Source organism: Sabethes cyaneus, chromosome 3, assembly GCF_943734655.1.
Source record: "Sabethes cyaneus chromosome 3, idSabCyanKW18_F2, whole genome shotgun sequence".
Classification (NCBI taxonomy): domain Eukaryota; kingdom Metazoa; phylum Arthropoda; class Insecta; order Diptera; family Culicidae; genus Sabethes; species Sabethes cyaneus.
In genome coordinates this window covers 196,391,330-196,411,646 of record NC_071355.1, presented here as the reverse complement: position 1 = coordinate 196,411,646, position 20,317 = coordinate 196,391,330, and the positions used below count along the sequence as shown (strand labels likewise).

Sequence of the window (20,317 nt, the reverse complement as noted above, 5' to 3'; positions counted from 1 at the left end):
CAATAATGAACCGATATAAACATTTTTATTGGCAATCGAGTGACGATTAATCGCTTGGTTAAACTCACTTGCTAATAAACTAATCAATCAATCAAGAATTTCAAGAAATATAAATTTACAGTTTATGACCGACGGCAACATCAGCTACGTGTCCAATCAGCACCCGGGTTTTTTTTTGTTTCCGATATAAGAATTTATGTAGCACAAATAAATAAAACAAAAAAAAACAAACAAACAGTTTTTCAATTGATATATAACAACCATGTCATAAATAGTGCAATTATCCTTTCAGCTTGAATTTACACCGCGGCCCAGCCCATTTATCCGGCATGGAAGCGCAAGGCAGAACCCGATAATTACAGATCGGTATTCCGAAGATCCAGATCGCGCAAAACTCCAGAAAACTGCGGCCGATTACAATCTCCAGCGTTAATCGATTTCGGTCCGCGCCTCTTAATTACTATCGCGACGGATTCGGACGGGTCTTTCGCGCCAGCTCGGTTGGCATCTTGCTCTGCTCGAGAGCCAGCACTGCCGGTCTGCCACTGTGGGTTGAACGGGGAAACTGAAACAATAAAAATAAACCAACACCTTAGCCCCGCCTCGGAAGGCGTTCTACTATATCTGATGGTTCCGCAGAAAAAAAAAACGGCCCGGCCACAGTAGCTCCAAACAGGCTGGGGACTCCAAGTAGGGTACCCCGAATAGAGGCACTAGTCGGTCATCGGCAGCACCGTCATCATCATCATCATCATCATCGCCGTCATCATCGTCATCTTCAGCATTGTTGGCTTTGGCGTCTTCATCGTTCCAGTTTTGTTTTTCGCTCTTTCCCTGTTATTAATTTATTTAGATTGTACCGTGATGTGGGACCCAGTTGCGGCTGCATTTCATTACTCTTCCACAGGCCGGGCACAACAGGGCTGGCAGCTCTGAAAAGGAAGCCATATCTTTAAAGAATGATTTCTTTTTCGCACGAATTGCCAACACTGGCAACCGCCAACCGAACCACAGCATATTAAATTTCGGAGAACGATTGCTCTTTGTGGCGAAAGAAATGGTGACTGTGGAGAGGCTCTCTATCTTCGTCGCCTGTCGTGTACCCCAACCGTTGCACTACCTGGAGTGGTACAACAACCAGGGAAGGCGCGTGTGCCTGGGCCATCGCTACTGTATACAAAAACGATTAAGAGTATTGCTATTACGTACACGACTTCAAAGTCTACACCTTTTTTCCTCCCCAGGGAAGCACCTGCTTCCTGTTGGGTGTATCTGGGATTGGTTAGTTCCCAGTTGTTTATTAATGTTTTATGGCGGATTGTGATACCAACCCAGACACATAGGTTCGTAAAATTTTTTACTGAACTCTTTACTGATTATAATATCACTCAATTTAAAAATTTCAAATTAATCTTATACAGGATACACTTTATACGATGGATTAACCTTTCAACAGCTATTTCTTGTGAGGCCCATACTAACGGTAAAGGGTGTCCCACATCAAATTGCATCACGAAAAAACGCTGTTGAAAATTACCCATTGGTTAGTTTCTCTTGAAAATTTGGGTAGAAGTAGTTTAGAGGGTATGAAATGGAGAGAGTTACCTGGAAGGAGCGTCAAAAATAGCTCTGGCTCTCTCAAGCTCCCACCTGGCGCCTCCACGCAGATCTAAGTCAAATGATGACGGTCGATGGCCTTACCCGGAAATGCTTCATGTACTTACTGAAGCAGCTAAGCTAGGAGGTGCGAACTAGAGCGCCTGTTCTCCAGGTGAGGGGCGGCTCACACAGCGTCTGTCTCGTAACGGGCAGCTAAATATGAAATGCTGTATCCCGCAAGCTATACCTAAGATGGCAGACCCATCAGCGGGATGTAGGTATCGCGACCCCGGTGATGTAGTATACCGAAACTTCAATTACCACGAACAACGAACAAAGAAATTCAGGACGGAACAATCGGTATAGGACACGGCAAGGGACAAGGAAACGATTAAGGGATAACGGTTGGAAACTTGGTACCTGGAATGTCCGAACTCTCCATGAACCGGCACGGGCTGGCTTGCTTGCTCGAGAGCTGCATCAACTCGGAGTGGAGATCGCTGCTATTCAGGAAGTTCGGTGGCCAAATTCCGGAGAAAGGGAGTTCCGTGCAGTAGAACCTATTGCAGGCACTTCTTTCAAGTACCACATCTACTACAGTGGCGGTAAGAAAGCTGAACATGGAGTCGGTTTCGTAGTGTTGGGAAAACAAAAGTAACGAGTTATCCGGTGGAGGCCCGTAGATGACCGCATATGCGTGTTGAGGATTAAGGGCAAATTCTTCAACTATAGCCTAATCAACTTATACGCACCGACAAATGATAAATCCGATGATGCTAAAGACGAGTTTTACGACAAGCTTGAGAGGACCTATGGAAAATGCCCAAAACACGACGTGAAAATCATCATCGGAGATGCAAATGCGCAGATCGGGAGGGAGGAATTCTTCCGTCCAGTTATTGGAAGACATAGCCTGCATCTGTCGACCAATGATAACGGTCTGAGGCTCATAAATTTTGCCACGGCCAGAGGGATGGCGATCTGTAGCATCTACTTTCCACGTTTGAATATTCGGAAACACACCTGGAGGCATCCAAATGGAGACTCTAGCTCTCAGATCGATCATGTCTTGATTGACGGTCGACACTTTTCGGATGTTATCGATGTACGGTCTTTTCGTGGACCAAATATCGACTCTAACCACTATCTCGTAGTGAGTAAGATTCGCGCAAGGCTGTCGAACACGGCGAAAACTCGCACTGAAAGGACGCACGGAGTACGCCAGGAAGCTTGACCAGCGAATCGCAGAACAGCAGGTAGAAGAGGATATAATTGGGCTGTGGAGGAACATCCATGGTGCCATCCAAACAGCAGCGAGAGAGGTGGTAGGCACGACGCGTGGAAGACAGCGTAACAGCTGGTTTGATGCCGAATGCCAGAGAGTGACAGACGTAAAGAACCAGGCCAGGAGTCGCATGCTCACTGCGGCAACGCGTCAAAACAGAGAGAGATACAGAGAGACTAGAGCTGCGGAAAAAAGAATCCATCGTCTAAAGAAACGCGAGTACGAGGAGCACGTGCTCGCCGGCGCAGAGGAGCGCTACGCCAGCAACGACACACGGAGTTTCTATAAAACGGTGAGAAGCAGGAATTTTGCCATGCCTGTGATGTGCAATGATAGTGGTGACAACCTGCTTACCGACTAAACGGTGGTAGCAGCCAGGTGGAAGGAGCACTTTCAGACACTATTGAATGGAGAGGTAAATGCGGAGATCAGCAGGGACAGGATAGAATTTGTAAGCGATGGTCAAGCTGTGGAGCCACCAACACAGGAGGAGGTTAAGAAGGCAATCAGTGAGCTGAAAAACGGTAAGGCTGCTGGGAAGGACGGTATCCCGGCTGAACTTCTAAAAGCGGGGAGCGAGCGGCTATACGAAGCAATCCACCGGATCATTGTCAGGATCTGGGAGGAAGAACAAATGCCGGAGGAGTGGTTGGATGGCCTCATTTGCCAAATTTTCAAAAAGGGACATCGAATGGAGTGTAAAAACTATCGAGGAATTACATTGCTCAATTTTGCCTACAAGGTGCTTTCCCGTATCCTGTTCTGCAGACTGAGACCGTTAGCGGAGTCCTACGTCGGCGAGTACCAAGCCGGTTTTCGTGAGGGTCGCTCCACGACGGCTCAGATGTTTACCCTGCGCCAGTTGCTAGACAAGTTCCGGGAGTACAACTTGCAGACACACCATCTGTTTGTGGACTTTAAAGCGGCGTACGATTCAGTTAAACGAAATGAGCTGTGGCAGGTAATGCTAGAACATGGTTTTCCGACGAAACTAATTACGCTGATTCGTCCGACGCTGGACGGATCCAAATTATGCGTTAGAATAGCGGGTGAGACCTCAGCTGCTTTCGTGACGTTGGATGGACTGAAGCAAGGGGATGCACTCTCTAACCTGCTATTCAACATTGCCTTGGAAGGTGCATTACGAAGAGTAAACGTGGAAAGGAATGGAACTATCATCACGAAATCTCAGATGCTTCTTGGTTTTGCGGATGACGTCGATATCATCGGAATCAACCGTAGAGCAGTGGAAGAGGCCTTTAGGCCCTTTAAAAGGGAAGCTGCGAGATTGGGACTTGCCATTAATACCGCCAAAACGAAGTACATGGTTGCTGGTAGGGAACGTGGGAATTGGTCGGGAGTACGCGTGTGTGAGAAAATTAGACCACACGAGTGCGGGCTTCGCAGCACTGGTTTTATTACGTTCCACTAGTGGTTTTCATGACCAATTCCATAAAACAGCTAATAAAACTAAGAGTCTCATCAGAACTTTCTGATGACCGTTATAAAACTGCCTTCCGACCAAGTGGCTCTCTCTTCAAAAGGTTTTCAGATCCTCTATAAGATTCAGGTCATAAGTTGAAGTAGACTTATCACGCTCTGCTGAAAGCAGCAATAAAACCGATTCTGCTTTTCGCTGCTTGACAGCTACCGCCATAATATAATAAAAAAAAGCTAAAGGAAAAACTAAATCCGTCCGCCAACTTTGTTAGCTTGAAAATGTATCCGTGAGCAGAAAAGTTAGTTATATTGTCAGGTCATCCTAATCGATTTGGTTTGCAGCGACCATAATAAAATATCCCAAGTATAAATAATAAATTTTAGCAATTTACATTGGTTTGCAGCACATGCGCATAAAATTTTATCTAGCATATTGACATGATAGGAAATCAACGTCCCATCGAAATTATGCAATTTTCGAAAACTGATCGTTTTAATAAAATACTGAATATATGTATTTAGTCAATCTCAATTTCTAGCAAAACCAATTTAATTGCTTCCTGTGACAGAAAAATCGGTTGCTAATAACGTTCTTTCTGCAAAGCACTTGGTTTTGATAAATTTTTCTTTGCGAGCTAAAACAGATTACAAGAATATGGCAATATGACTTCGCATAAAAAATGATTTCGGTGTTGAACTCTAATATTCTTCATAATAGCAGCAATAAATCTGATTGGTCATGGTGTTACCATTTTAATAGCACTATGTTAGTTATAACATATTTATTGCGGTTCGACAAGCAACCGTAATAAGAACAATTTCGATTGGTGCGCCATATTGTATTGATACTTCACACGTACAGTAAGTTTATAGAGACGTGGTGCAGCCAATTATTTTTATCGTGGTAATATAAGCAACCACAAGAAATTTGTTTTATTAACAGTTTTACAATGGTTTTATAGCTAGCTACAAGTGTATTTTAACTCGTATCCTCGTGGTATTGCATAACACCATAATAAAACCAGAGGTAGTGATTAATACCGCAATAAAACCCATATAAAATTCAAGTAAAACCAAGTGGCTTTAGAATTGTTACTTGGGAAGAGTTATTTCGTCATTTTGTTTTGTCTTTTTTTGGCATGTTTTGTTGCTGCTCTGGCGTTTGTTTCGTCGTTTTTCCATCGTATTTTTGCCGTCTTTTTTTTTCATTGTATTTTCGCCGCCTCTACATCGTCTTTTCGTCATCTTATTGCCGTTTATTTAACGCCTTTTCGCCGTCTTTTTGTCACCTCTTTATTGTCTTCTCTTCTAATACGTCGACTTTTTGTCACCTCTCTGCCATATTTCTATCGTCTTTTTATGGTCTTTTTTCCCTCATTTCATCGTATTTTCGTCGTCTGTTCATCGTTTTTTGAAGTCTGCTTCTAACATTTTTTGTCGATTTTCATCGTCTTTTGTCACAATTTCACCGTTTTTTGTTGTCTCTTCGTCATTCTTCTCTCTATATTGTCATTCTGTTTGTTGTCAAGACAACAAAAATATTTCATCCTCATTTGTAGCATGTTTCCTAGCCCTTTTGAGATTTTTAGAACTTTTTGGTCGTTTGGTTTTTTTCGCGCTATTTTGGTGCCTCAGCATCACATTTTCAAGTTGTTTCCGTCGTATTTATGTTGGCATGCGTTTTCTTTTTGCCAATTTTTTATCAAGTTTTTGCCATCTTTCCGTTACTTTTTCATTTATACATCGCATTTTTATCGCCGTAACGACGTTTACTCATTACAATAGTAAGCCCACTTTACTATGTTCATTTCTTTCTCTCAAATGAACTGTATAAAAAACTTTCATTACTATTCAGTTGTATGTTGCGCACTTGTAAGTTTTGTAACTGAAAGAAATTATCAACCATTTCCGTGAAGTTTATAAAAATCTGTAGATACGAACACTTGAACCGTAGGTCCGTAGAAAATTCCAAAATCCGTAGATCTTGCATCACTCCTGGGGGCCCATGCTACCATGGATCAAATTTTCACTATCCAAAAAATCCTCCAGAAATATCGGAAGTACAACGTGCCCACATATTTTTATATTTTCGTGGATTTCAAGGCATCATACGGTACAGTCAAGCACGAACGACTATGACAGATAATGCACGAGAACGGGTTTTAGGCCAAACTGACGCCGCAGCTGGTCAAAACTACCCTCGAGCGAGTGATGTACTTTGCGCGCGTTTCAGGGGCACTCGCGAGTCCCTTTGAATTGCGCAGAAAGTTGCTGCAAGGCGATGGACTATCCTGTATATTACTCAGCATCACTGTTGAAAGTGTGATCCGGAAAGTGGACATCGAAACGAGAGGAACGATCCACAGCATAAGTAGCCAATTCATGGTCTTCGTAGATGATCTCGACATCATTACTAAAAACTTTGGGACAGCGGAGGTAATCTACGCCAGATCGAAAACGGATGCTAGAAGGATTGAATTACAAATCAACGCATATCGAAAACCAAATATATGCTGGAAGAGGTTCCAGGGAAAATAATGTTCACCTACCACGGACAGTGAATATTGACTGAATATAAGTTCATGGGTTCATATATTTGGAATCTCTGGTCTTCGCCGACAATAATACGAGTAAGGAGATTCAACAACGCTTGCGGGCTGGAAGTTGGACCTACCTTTCCCTCCGTAAGACGCTTCGATCAAGGAGCATACACCGCCGCACAAAGCTGACGATGTAAAAACGCCCAGTAGTGCTCTACGGACTTGAGACCGTAACTCTGCTTACGAAAGTAACACGTGCACTTGCCGTATTTGAACGAAAGATTTTATGGTCTGTTTTTGGTGGAGTACAGACAGGAAGTGAATAGTAGCGCCGGCGTTTGAACCACGAGCAGCAGGCTTGGAGAGGTTCTCATTGTATACCTGGAGAAAATTGGAAGACTATGGTGGGCCGTACACGTCGCAAAGACCTCTTTAAAAACCCCACCAGCACTAGGAATAGACGTGTTAGATGGCTCGACCAGTTTGAAGCCGACTTGCGTGTGTCGAGACCCGCAACGAATTGGCGACGAGTAGCCCAGAACCGAGTACAATAGAAAAGAATTCTTAATACGGCAAGAGCCATCCAGGACCGCGGCTGGTAAAGTAAGTAAAGTAACCGTGAATATATTTTCGTGCCTTAACGATAAGCACACGTTTGGATGAGATAGAACAGGATTGGATAACATCAAAATGATGAGCTTGGTTTTTGATTATTGTCAAGGAAAAAAACGAATGCTACTTGAGTTCTTCTTATTTTTTAACATATATTTGAAATTGTTTTGAATAGTTTTGAATATTTTTTATGAGTGACATGAAGTTTTTTGAGTGTTTTTTTTTTCATTACAGACGACATATGCATACACAGACTAGGCAATTAAATTACTTTGTTTTCCTGTAATCAACCAGCGCATTTCGCATAAAACATTATCTTCAAGTCATCCGATATGCTCCTGTCTAAATTAATAGTAAAAAGGAACCATTCGGACGAATTCTTTATCCTGAATCGTACCGACGGTCTCATCTACACACTTCACTAAAAATAAGCTGTCGATTTCGAAAAACGTTCTGACTAACAATAGAAAGAAGGAAAGAAAAGAAAATCCGGCACAGGATTAATGGACCACGATGCATCACCACGAGTTTCGGAGTCTCAAATGCGGTAAATTGATCTAGCGACAACAGTGATTCAGCAGATTGTCCCGTAAGCCTTCGCGTCCGTTACGGCTGCAGCTTGGCCGGGCTCCCTCGCCCAGGCGGTCTTCCGAAGCCCGGGACAATGCGTAAGCTGTTAATGCATTTCATTTGTCAGATGTTTTCCGTTTTTTATTTTAATTCGGCTCCCTACATCCTGACACCTTTTCATTTTAATCCACTCCGTACAATTCATTTCGACCATTTCGGCTTTCAACTTCTCCGAAAACAGATCTTTCAATGAACAGAGATAGGCATAGACTGAAAAGCGTGTTATTTTTCTGAATTGAAAAAAAACTGAACGGTAAACGGTTGGGAGTAGCGAGGGAGTATCCTGAATTACATGCAGTGTCATGTTTACTCTATACTGCATTTCGGGAGGGTCGAGGATTAACATTGCAGACAGGATCCTCTTCCTTTCGCACCTTTTTGCTCTCTCCCTCCCTTCTGAAATTCATTCCCGGTGGCAGAATCAGCAGCTGTTATTTACCTGATATGGATCCTGAAGCAAACATACAAACACAAAAAAGCGGGTATCGCCCGGTGACAAAATTTGCTCCTGTGCAAATATGGCAACACAAATCATAAGTGCTTGTAGCCGGACCCAGGGATAATTCGGTAAATATTTGAGTTGGAATCCGATTGCGACCGTGCGGCGTAGCGCGATTCCAATTTTTGGAATCGGAACCGGGCGCCCCCTCGCTCGGTCCAGGCCAGGGTATGATTTATGTGTCTTGCTCGGTCTGTGGTCCGTAGTCAGATACAGTCCGACCAGATACCGAGAGCGAGATGGGAAGAAAAAAGACATCTGCTTTCACACTACCCGCGCAGGTTCGCGACCGGCTTGGACACAGTGGCTGCTGACCCACATTTCCCACGCATGAGCACACTTAATTAAATTTTGACATGAACATTTTCGCTTCGAGTGTGGCTCAGAGTAATCAAATGTCGGACCGGCGGAAACGAATTTCGCGATTATGTTGATGGTTGCTGCGGATGTCGGATGACTGATACGGGAGGCGGGTGATTGCTGTGCAAATATTTATTTTTCGAAAATCATTTGCTGATTACGATTGCCTGATAAATATGTATGCGGATATGGGCTCGGAGGAGAGGTTCAGGCTTGGAACGCAAACGAAAGCGAAACTAGTGCCCCGGTTGAAACTGAACGGCGAAACTGGCGAAATCTTGATTTACATGGGAATTGTGTGATGGAAAGTTTATAGCTCCTTTGATCTAACCGGCGTGAGTGGGTCAAACCTTTCGAGTAACAAAATTTAATCAACCATGCTTGAATCCACTGGAAGAGATGTACCAATTTAGTTACGTCAATCGCAAATAGTTCCTATGAAAAAATAATTATCTGGAAAAAATTAAATATAAATCCATCAACCCAACTTTTTAACTCAAACAACTCGCAATGCATTTTTCCTTAGCAAATAAAAACGAACGTGAATTGTAGATTTTAGAAATCAAAATAAAATTATGTTCCAAAAGGTGTTCTTGAAAGTAAATTTACTCATCACGAGCTGCGTCATAGCCACAGCGTACAAGTTTGATCCAATTCAGCAGGCTTTTGTGGCATTGACCCTGCCCGCCCGTCTAATGACACCCATTCAGCGGGGTCTTCAGGGTCTATTTTCCTCCATTATTCAAATTTAAACACCTTCGCTGCGTGATCATATTCACCATCACACGTCCAGTTAAAGTCGGTTTAGTTTTTTCCTGTGCAGACGAATCGAAAGCCAAAGGAGAGTTTTTATCTGATTATTTACATTTCCCTCCGGTGCGGATTAAATCGACCCGCACCCGTTGCGTTGTTGGCCTGTCACACTGTCCCGAGTTTAGAACTGATCCGGAGAGTAGATTCTGCTGGAATTGGGACTTTGGGAGGTCCGGTCCGGCCCTGTTCGGTATGCAACTCAGCACTGCCTCGTTGAGCACCATTAGAAGGAGAAACGAAAGTACTATTAATCAAGTTTAGGGGCTTTCCACTTTTCGGGTCGTTCTATTCAAGCTCACCTACGGCAACAGAATGCACCTGACGACCCCGGTACCGGCAGCCGTTGCCGCTGCAGGAAACCAGCATGACTCACGCCGTTTCGGTAACCAGTCCTGTCGGGCGGTAGAATCGAGCCTAGAATATTCAGCCGCGTATCGTCACGTCGTCGTTGGCCGATCGTTAGTCGTGAGTGCATCCAGTCAAAGAAGCGTATGAGTTTGTCGCTTTATCCGAAAGGAAAGTAGACATTAATTTATCTGCTATTTATCTTGGTATACGTCGTTTAAAACTATTTCACTTTCTATCGAAGGACGGTCCGCAACGGGCAAACGGGAAGAGACTTGTCAACGAGAAAGGAGCAAGAAAGAGGCGACGAACCGTTTTCGGGCTGGTTATCGTGACAATTCTGACAGAAAATAAATTTGTCTTTTTTAATGCTGAGACCCAGGACAACGGCACGGATGGGCGATGGTGGCAAACGGCGTACGGAAGAGAAGACCCAAGCGAGCGCCGAAGAATGGAATGTTCTGGGAAAAGGATATTTAGGAAGCAGGTCGAGATAAGTTTGGATTTAAAGAGGCAGTGGTTTGTTTTTGACTGATGAGGGATATTAATTCAAGAGACAATTTTAATTCTTAAATTTCAACCAAGCAGTGAGTAACTTCAAGCTCATCAATGTACTTGCTTGGGAGCTACTTAGATAATGACAAAAGATTATTCATACCTTAAAACATTGTAGTAAAACCTCTCTCGCTTCGCTTATGATAAAGTAACAGTAAGTGATCAAGTGCGGAAACTGGGCGGCTTCGCTTTTGATTCGCTACGCTGAAACCCTGAACGACAATGGGACAACGGGAATTCCCCCCTTCTCGCGTGTGAAACTCGACAAACGGCAGGAAGATATATACAATAAGCGGACAGGTGACATAATCCCGTTGCAATTCTTTTGCGCGTGCGGCAAAATTGAACTTCGGTTTCTCGGAAAAGTAGAAGAGCCCATCAAGAACCAGCAGCTGCCGAGATAGAACCTGAAGCAAAATGGATGATAATTCCTAGACCCGCAGCATTCGCCTGTATGTAAAACAGCATTTTTATAATCACCAGCTCCTTGCTCGCCCTCCGCTACCGATTCGGTGTCAAGCCAAAGGAGACCCTATCTTGCATCGCCGACGCGTAGCCAAGCTTCTTGCAGATGTTGTGAAAAGATAATGGCGATGATGATTATGACACTTCTGATGATGGCTGAACGGGGACTGGTTCTTTTGATCAATTAACGAACAAACACTATCGCTTCTAGGTGGGGAACCTACCGATCTAGATGGCGAACCGACTCTGGTGGCGATGATCTTGTCTTGTCTTGGTAGAGAAGGATGTGGCCACTGACAGTGGTAGGATTAAATCATAACAATCTACACCCATCGCACATATTGTCGTAAAGATGGTTGACATTTTCTTTTGCGTGGGGAACGGTGATCTGGGTGATGTGAGTAAAGTTTATGTCAGAGAAATCTTGTGTAAAATTAGACGAAGTTGTACACTTAGATAGAGGAAATAAACTTATACTCATAACGGGAATCTACGGTTTTGTTGTTTGGCAACGATTATTTGTACGGTGTTGGATACGCGTTACGGCTTCAGCATTATGAAATTAGTAGTTAATTCATCATGCTCTGACACACTCATATATTTTTACTTCGATGAATAGTTTTGTATACTCTCATTCGTACTTTTTTCAAGCCTAATAAAACTTCTAGAAAATCTGCAGCTATTTTTATTTCAATAGCACATCGTATAATTAAGGTATAAGCTATTTCCTGCCAACGGGGTAGTGACAGTAATTGATAAAAAATAGAGCAATACTCACTTCAGCAATCCGCAGTTTGAATACGCGTTTTCAAGAAATGTCGGAAGTACAACGTTCCAATGCCTACGCATTATATTTGCGTGGATTTCAAGGCAGCATATGATACAGTTGTACGCGAATTACTGTGGCAGATAATGCACGACAATGGTTTTCCGGGCAAACAGACTGTGTTGAAGGTGTGACCGAAGTGGCAAGCGGTCATCGAAACGAGCGGAATGATCTACCACAAAAGTCAACGATTAGCCTTTTCAGACAACCTTGATGTATAAGTGTACGAATTCAGCGACTTACAAGCTGGAAGGAAGTCGGGACTTCTTCGTTAAAAGAATCCTCATGTTTCCAACAATGTTAACAATTTGACAAAATTATCTGCAAAAGCTATGTCGCGGTTGCTTTAAAGGACACTGTAGGAGTTTTGAAAACAAAAAAGATTTTCGGGAAAATTTCAAAATTTTTGTGAAAAAAATATTAAAAGATAAAATAGTTATACCCATTTTACTGAATTTTTAGGGTGCTGAAAATGAGGTAGACCTTATTTAAAGCTAATGTAATCATCTATTTATATAAGAGGCTTATGTCTGTACCGAAAACCAGGTCTCTCATGCTTTCGCCAGGACGTCACGCTTTCGTAGCAATTGTTTGTATTCTCAGTCACCTCACTGGTCGACTGCTGGACTGCTCGATTGCTCAACTGGTTGACTAGACTGCTCTACTGGACTGGTCGATTAAACTGCTCGATTTGATTACTCGGCTGGACTGCTTAACTGAACTGCTCGACTAAACTGTTCGATTCGACTGCTTGACACATTTGCTTGATTGTTACTCGACCCGATTGCTCGACTTAACTGCACGGTTGAACTGCTCGACTGGACTGTTCGATTCGATTGCTCGGCTGGATAGCATTATTCATCTGCTCGACTCAACTGTTCGATTCGACGCTCGATTCAACTGCTCGATTCAACGGCTTGATTCCACTGCTCGAATGGACTACTCGACTTAACTGCTCGATTAAACTGCACGACTGAACTGCTCGATTTGACTGCTCGAGTCGACCACTCGATTCAACTGTTCGACTCAACTGCTCGACCGAACTGCTTGACTGAACAGCTTGATTTAACTGCTCGACTCGCCTGCTCAACCCGATTGCTTGTCGCGATATCATATGGTCGGTGTTAAATCAGACCGGATCAAATCGCAAAATTTTAAAAAATGAGTTAATGATAGCAACCGATCAAAGCAACATTTTACTCTAATCAGACTACATAAATGTTGCAAACAGCAAACAGTTTTTATTCAGTTAAATAAAATCAAATACGACCTTAAAATCTATTTGTTTCAGTTTCCGGCTATGACTCTTTTATGTATAACATTTTAATGCTATACTATGCAATATAAGAACTCAAAGAACTAATACAAAGATTAACCATCTTCGCAAACACTAGCCCATGGAATGTATCCACAGTTTTCTGAGTTCTCTACAGACATTTATATTTTCCGGATCGTAAGATTTGGGCTCAACCAGTTATAAATAATTTGATTATTTCAACGATCCAGGTAAGAGGGAAGATTAACAGGATCTCACCAAGATCCTGGATTCAACGATTTCAGCAATGAATCCTAGTTGTTTACATGCTTTAGACAGGAACCCCGCTCAATGCGTCAGGCAAATTTTAATGTCATCAGCGTAAACTAGTTTGCAATCATTGTCTATTATCTGCATTATTGAAAAATATAATAAAAAGAAACGTGCAAAGATTGGTACTCTGCGGTACATTTGATTTATTTTCAAAAGCAGAGGATAAATCCGATCCGTTTTTTAAGACCCTGTCACACTGGAATGATTTCAGCCACGCAACAAATATAATTTTGGAAAGTGGTATGGTAAGTGTTTAATTCAATTTTATAATATAATCAGCAAAATATTTTAGAAACTGTCAAAGTCTTTCGAAATTACTATACTTACTATATTTCTAATGAATTGCTAATATTTTTAAAATACCGCTGCTGCTGTATCAATTTTTATTTCTCCTCGATTAGATTAGATTTTGTTCCTTGTGAAACTCAAACCGTTCCTCAGTGGGGATTTTCTCGAAAAAAGTCCTTTATTTCAATACCTCAAAATGTCGCTGAGATAAGTTCAATCTTTTGATGTCAAAGGAAAGATATTTCTATGGGTATTCCAATGGTAAGATCAATTGCATCAAACCAAATGGATTTGCAAAAGAATCCCAACCGTGCGTTCCTCTAGGAAGACATCAAACTTATCGGTGAAGAGAAAATTCAACTTTAGTTTAATATTTCAAACACATAGACTGGAGAGATGCACATTGAAACAAAAGGGTTTTTCCAACAGGTTTCAGTATAGGGCCCAGTTTGGCCTATATGCACATTAAAGGGAACTATTCAAAAAGCTCAAGTTCTTTAACACAATGTTGAATATGCTATCGAAACTGGGGAATTCTTGTTTCATGTTCATGTTTCTAGATCTATTGACAAGACTCATCAACCCTCTGACGGTAATATTTTCTTCCTTTGGTATCAGACTGTTCAATTTGCCAATTGACTCCCTCAGCAGCAGAGTACTCTGATGACAACTGACTTGACGTTGATAGACAACTACAGTACACTCCAATCGCTTTTTATACAAAGAATACGTTCCGCGTAAATCAAAACCGCGTAAATTCCGTAAATTCCTATTCGTAAAATCTTAAATGCGCTCCTGGACTACCTTAGAGTCACGGTTGGTCACGGTCCTTTTTTGCCGAATACCAGTTCTCGGCTATTGGAGCCGGAAATTTTCGTGCAACCGCTTAGGATGTTTGGTGCGTAGGAGAAAGAGCTAAGAGCTATGCAATTGGTTTTATAACGGAGACTGCTCTGAAATTCAACATACGATTGGACACCTTCTTCTTGGTATCCAGAAGCTTGAAAACGTCGTCGCTGAAGTACTTGAACTCGACCCCGTTGATACAGTAGTAGTTTCAGCGGAACTACCCAGTTGGCTTCGATTTACGTAGATAGCTTCGAGGTACGAGGTAGCTACTGGTCTAAGTAACTAGTCGGTGTACGTTCGTATCCCGGCTACACGGTACTTCTCAGTATGATCGTTGCACTAAGTCCATATTTGTCTTGTACTCTAATAACCGGCTGCGAAGTCTGTTGATAAAACAGGGTAAAGTTATAAAGACGCTAAGGCTTTGATTTCGGCGGAGTTGATCGTCTACCTTTCCGGCAGAAACAGCCAGCATGAGCATCATGAGGGTGTGATCGGATTACATCTCTTCGAAGATCTCTGGGACTGTGGTGATGACCAAGTTCGTGAGAAAGATTTCCAGAATAGAATAGACCCCCGACATGAAAATCCAGGTCATACAAATCGGTACATGTACCATTGTTGCCGGTTGTGAAATCTTCTACCAGGGTGACCCCTTCCGGATTTATACCTCAGTTACTTCAGCTACAATTTGATCGCATCTAAGCGACCGTACCGATGCAGGCTCTGGTTTATTTGGAACAATAGACTGCTATGATTTTGATTAGGTCCATCGATGTATTGGCTTTGACTCAGATAGCTACGATGACTTTAAATTGAAGCTCGACAACATGCGGTAGTTAACGTTAGCTACGTTAACGGCATCCTGTGCTACTTGTTTTAGTCGAGTCTCAAGAGCCGAATTGTGACGGGGAAACACCAACCTTCGTCTTAAGATGGATTTCCGTGATGATGGCGTTGAGCAAGTCTCATGACTTGCATGAAAGAGGCACCGTTAAGCATGAAAGAGGCACCGGAGGCAATACCAACGTACATCAACCCAAGTGCCGGGGAGTAACCTTGAGCTGGAAGTACCGTCAATAACATAACACAGTCCTTGACGGCTATGGAGAGCAAAAAACGCGCTCTTTCTTAGCCACGGTATTGCCACTACCTGCCTGAGAACCAAAATTACTCCAAAGAAGCCGGAAGGGCAACGGGTTGCGTAAGGGGGGCCCTCATGAAGGAAGGATTGGATCGATCACGACCCATAAATTGCTTCTTGGAAAGCTCCAAAAGAGACTTCAGTGCAAGCGACGGCCACAAATCCATCCGTCGAATCCGATATCATGTGGTATATAAATTTGTCGTCCGTGCTTGTAAAGCTCTGCGATTATAAACGAAATGGTAGCTTAAGTTAAATCTTTGCTTCGAATTGGTAAATTATTAACTGCTTGCTTCGGTTATTATTATCATACTTTTTATTTAACTGTTTTCATCTGTTATATTCTTATGACTGGTAAACTTACATAAGAAGTGTAAAAATAAAGGGAGTATGGTAGAATTTTTTTACCATCCGTCCATTTAAAACTGCTCAATTGTTTTACCATCTTCACCTCACACTGGCATTCATAGTCGCCGTCTGAGAACAGCATCAAGCGTGTAAATCCTCGCTTGTGTAACGTTCGTTTGATTCCCAGCCGGGTCGGTGTCACCGATGACAGGCCATACCGCGCTGGAATCCGTGTGGGTGACAGCTGAACAGTAAAAAAATAATCCCCCTTCTCAATTACCAAATATTTGCAGTGATTTGTAATTTTTTATGTTTATATCTCTATCAAAAGCCGCGAAAAAGGGATGCACGCGGATTGGATAAAATTCAGCTGACATAAAACCCCTCGGAGGTGGCGGAAGAACCCGCGGCGGTGTAGCATTCTCTATGGACAGCGGCAAGTTCACACAACCAGATCCGCCGTCGAGGAAGCGATCCGGCAAGCGAACCAATCGAAATCAGTGCAGGCGCTTAAGCCGAAAAGTTGAAATGAGCCCGCGTGCTCCACAGTTACGTTTTGTTGGCGGCTAAGCGCTTGAAATATATCGAAAATAAAGCTCCACAACGGACTAATCGGTTTACGGCTGAACGTTTCCGAACGCCTCTCACTCACCCGACCTGGGATCGTCCGTCCTGGTCAGATTGAAATAAAGTTGGATGGCGGGTCTTTTTGTTCCGTGCGTCATTGCTTTCACAAAGTGGAGTATGTATTTTACTGCTTTGCCATCCAGTGACGGGGTCCAGAGTAGAAGGTTCGTAGGTAAATTGTTGACGATAAAATGTCTTCTTAATACGCGGTTGAGCGACATTTTCAAATATATTTATAGCAGTCTGAACCAGGGGATAGCATAAAAGGGTCTTTTTGAATCATCTGATGAACCGATCGTTACATTTTTAACTGGCGTAAAACTACCGTCATGAATAACATTTTGTGGAAAAAGGAAAACGAAGTTTGTTGTTTGTATTGTGCCATCAAATAGTCCAATTGGACAAATGGCAAACTTTTTCGAACCAAATTGCTTGATTTTCTGACAATGCATACTAAATATACATATGTGGGAATATAATGAGACCCAACTATTGTGTGTACCAGTTTACAACGTGTTCTAAAGGAAACACATCCAAACCAGTCGGTCGAATGAGTGGAATCGAAACTAAAATAATATATGATTCAACGGCAGCTCGTTGACTTGCGCCTGGATTAACATTATAATTAACCTCCAATTAATTCACACGTTCCGAGTGTAAATAAACTCGCTCACACTTGCTTCCTCACGATCACCGCAACTACCGAAAGAGCAAAGCTCTCAACGCCTGGTTAGGACCCGAAGGCCATTCGAACCTGCAGGCAGCAGAAGTAACACCAATTACCAAGCCAGGGCCTCGGACGAGAGCCCGGTGTGCACAAGTAAAACGATGCAGTTTTGCAATCAGTGAACTCGGATCAGATTCGGATTGCCCTTTCCTTCTCTGTCAGCGCTGCAGCAGGACCGGGACGCACTCAATATGGAAATTAAGCCAGCGAGGAACGCGACGAACGAAAAAAAAAGCCACAAAACAAAACGTAAGATGAAAAATAATTACTTCTGTCTTCGATTTCATTCAATTTGTTGACTGAAATATCATATTTGAAGTTTGTCGCCATCTCGCTCCGGTGATTTTCGGCGGCTCGGCTGCAAATGCGACTGTCCCTCTTTGGGTTGGAATTTCATATAGCCATAGTGTCGTAAAATTAGCTCCTCCAAAATTAAAAACAAAAACAAGGGAAAGTTTGCTTTGCTTTCTTAACACGTCATAGTGGAAGGAATCTGGCAGCACTTTAATACGGGAAATTAACAAGAACTTACTTAGGAAAGAATTATTTATCGCAATGAATCATGATAGGGTACCAGTGGGTATTTTCAGCATGCTACTAAACACAGTCCTTTTCTTTTGCTGCACTTTCCCAAATAAAAACTTTTCCACTTTAAAATAATATTAAAACGAATGTAGCACTCAATGTGTCATAGGTTTTAATGTGCTATAACTATTTTAGTAAAAATGTAAGTAATCCGCTAATTTTTATTCAATAAACATCAAAACCACTGTTTCTTCACTAGCACGTAACTAGGCCAAGAAAATAGAAGCAATCGCTTACGTGTATCCGTTGTCGATGATGGTTTGGAAAACACACAATTATGTTCGCGTTTACTAATTCTAGAAATAAAACAGTATCACAAAACAATTATTCTTCTTTTTATCAAAGAGGAACACAAAACTTCCCGACTAATATGAAAATATAAATCAATTTTCATTCATTAACTTTAAATTCATCTGGTTGTTCATTTCATCAAAAACAAGCTGAGGTCACAATTTACACTACTACAAATGTGCGAGGCAGAGGCGCCAAGAACGGTAACTCAAATTTAATAGCGTTTAATTAAGACCAAAACGCACTCAGATATCCAGTAAACGTTATCCAACCAATTTGTATGAAAACCTTCTCTCGTATAAACAAAGTTTCAACGTATGAATGACTATTGTTCAGGCTACCGCTAAATAGGCTGAAAATACTTACACGAACCTTACTTTATATGGGTCATTTTATCCCAAGTGGACACAAATCGGCAAAATTGGATCGAACCATCAGCGATTTCAACCAAAACTGGTATAATTGTTCATTCCGACCCCGCAACCAATTTCCCAAAATTTTACGCCGATTGATCAATCCCCCTAGCACTGGCGCTACTTCCTTTTTTACAGATTTTCAAAAAATTTCAGTTTGATGTGAAGACATGCCCATATACTTTTTCTATGGGTTTTTAGCCGCGCAATTGAATAATGTTTTATCTAATTTGTCAACATCATAGGGCACGGGAGGGTATTTTCAGCCCATTAAGCAATGGCATCTATTTTTTCGGCCTATGACCTAGTTCTAATGGAAGAACAGATGGTTTTGACGTTCTTTGAATTAAAAATAGTAGATTACTTACAGTCTTGAGAAATTAGTTATAACGTATCAAAATTGTATGTCGGTAGAGTATTTTTATTGGCTAAAGAAGTCTGTCTGTCTGTCTGTCTGTCTGTCTGTCTGTCTGTCTGTCTGTCTGTCTGTCTGTCTGTCTGTCTGTCTGTCTGTCTGTCTGTCTGTCTGTCTGTCTGTCTGTCTGTCTGTCTGTCTGTCTGTCTGTCTGTCTGTCTGTCTGTCTGTCTGTCTGTCTGTCTGTCTGTCTGTCTGTCTGTCTGTCTGTCTGTCTGTCTGTCTGTCTGTCTGTCTGTCTGTCTGTCTGTCTGTCTGTCTGTCTGTCTGTCTGTCTGTCTGTCTGTCTGTCTGTCTGTCTGTCTGTCTGTCTGTCTGTCTGTCTGTCTGTCTGTCTGTCTGTCTGTCTGTCTGTCTGTCTGTCTGTCTGTCTGTCTGTCTGTCTGTCTGTCTGTCTGTCTGTCTGTCTGTCTGTCTGTCTGTCTGTCTGTCTGTCTGTCTGTCTGTCTGTCTGTCTGTCTGTCTGTCTGTCTGTCTGTCTGTCTGTCTGTCTGTCTGTCTGTCTGTCTGTCTGTCTGTCTGTCTGTCTGTCTGTCTGTCTGTCTGTCTGTCTGTCTGTCTGTCTGTCTGTCTGTCTGTCTGTCTGTCTGTCTGTCTGTCTGTCTGTCTGTCTGTCTGTCTGTCTGTCTGTCTGTCTGTCTGTCTGTCTGTCTGTCTGTCTGTCTGTCTGTCTGTCTGTCTGTCTGTCTGTCTGTCTGTCTGTCTGTCTGTCTGTCTGTCTGTCTGTCTGTCTGTCTGTCTGTCTGTCTGTCTGTCTGTCTGTCTGTCTGTCTGTCTGTCTGTCTGTCTGTCTGTCTGTCTGTCTGTCTGTCTGTCTGTCTGTCTGTCTGTCTGTCTGTCTGTCTGTCTGTCTGTCTGTCTGTCTGTCTGTCTGTCTGTCTGTCTGTCTGTCTGTCTGTCTGTCTGTCTGTCTGTCTGTCTGTCTGTCTGTCTGTCTGTCTGTCTGTCTGTCTGTCTGTCTGTCTGTCTGTCTGTCTGTCTGTCTGTCTGTCTGTCTGTCTGTCTGTCTGTCTGTCTGTCTGTCTGTCTGTCTGTCTGTCTGTCTGTCTGTCTGTCTGTCTGTCTGTCTGTCT

General features: G+C 42.6%; 1 protein-coding gene across 1 annotated transcript; it reads right to left on the bottom strand.

The window, feature by feature from the left end:
* Positions 1 to 356: 356 nt before the first annotated feature.
* On the bottom strand, positions 357 to 948 carry LOC128740570 (uncharacterized). Its single transcript, XM_053836120.1, has 3 exons — positions 898 to 948; positions 700 to 834; positions 357 to 545 (listed from the first exon to the last, which is right to left on the bottom strand). Exons 1-3 carry the CDS (start codon positions 946 to 948, stop codon positions 357 to 359), a joined length of 375 nt encoding a protein of 124 aa, XP_053692095.1.
* Positions 949 to 20,317: the final 19,369 nt, after the last annotated feature.

Excerpts from the sequence above, each read along its gene's own strand:
- LOC128740570 (XM_053836120.1), bottom strand. The coding sequence starts at position 948 with ATGGCTTCCTTTTCAGAGCTGCCAGCCCTGTTGTGCCCGGCCTGTGGA. Across the intron at positions 835-897 it reads TGTGCCCGGCCTGTGGAAGA|GGAAAGAGCGAAAAACAAAA; the intron begins GTAATGAAATGC and ends AATTAATAACAG. Across the intron at positions 546-699 it reads GACTAGTGCCTCTATTCGGG|TGGCAGACCGGCAGTGCTGG; the intron begins GTACCCTACTTG and ends TTCAACCCACAG.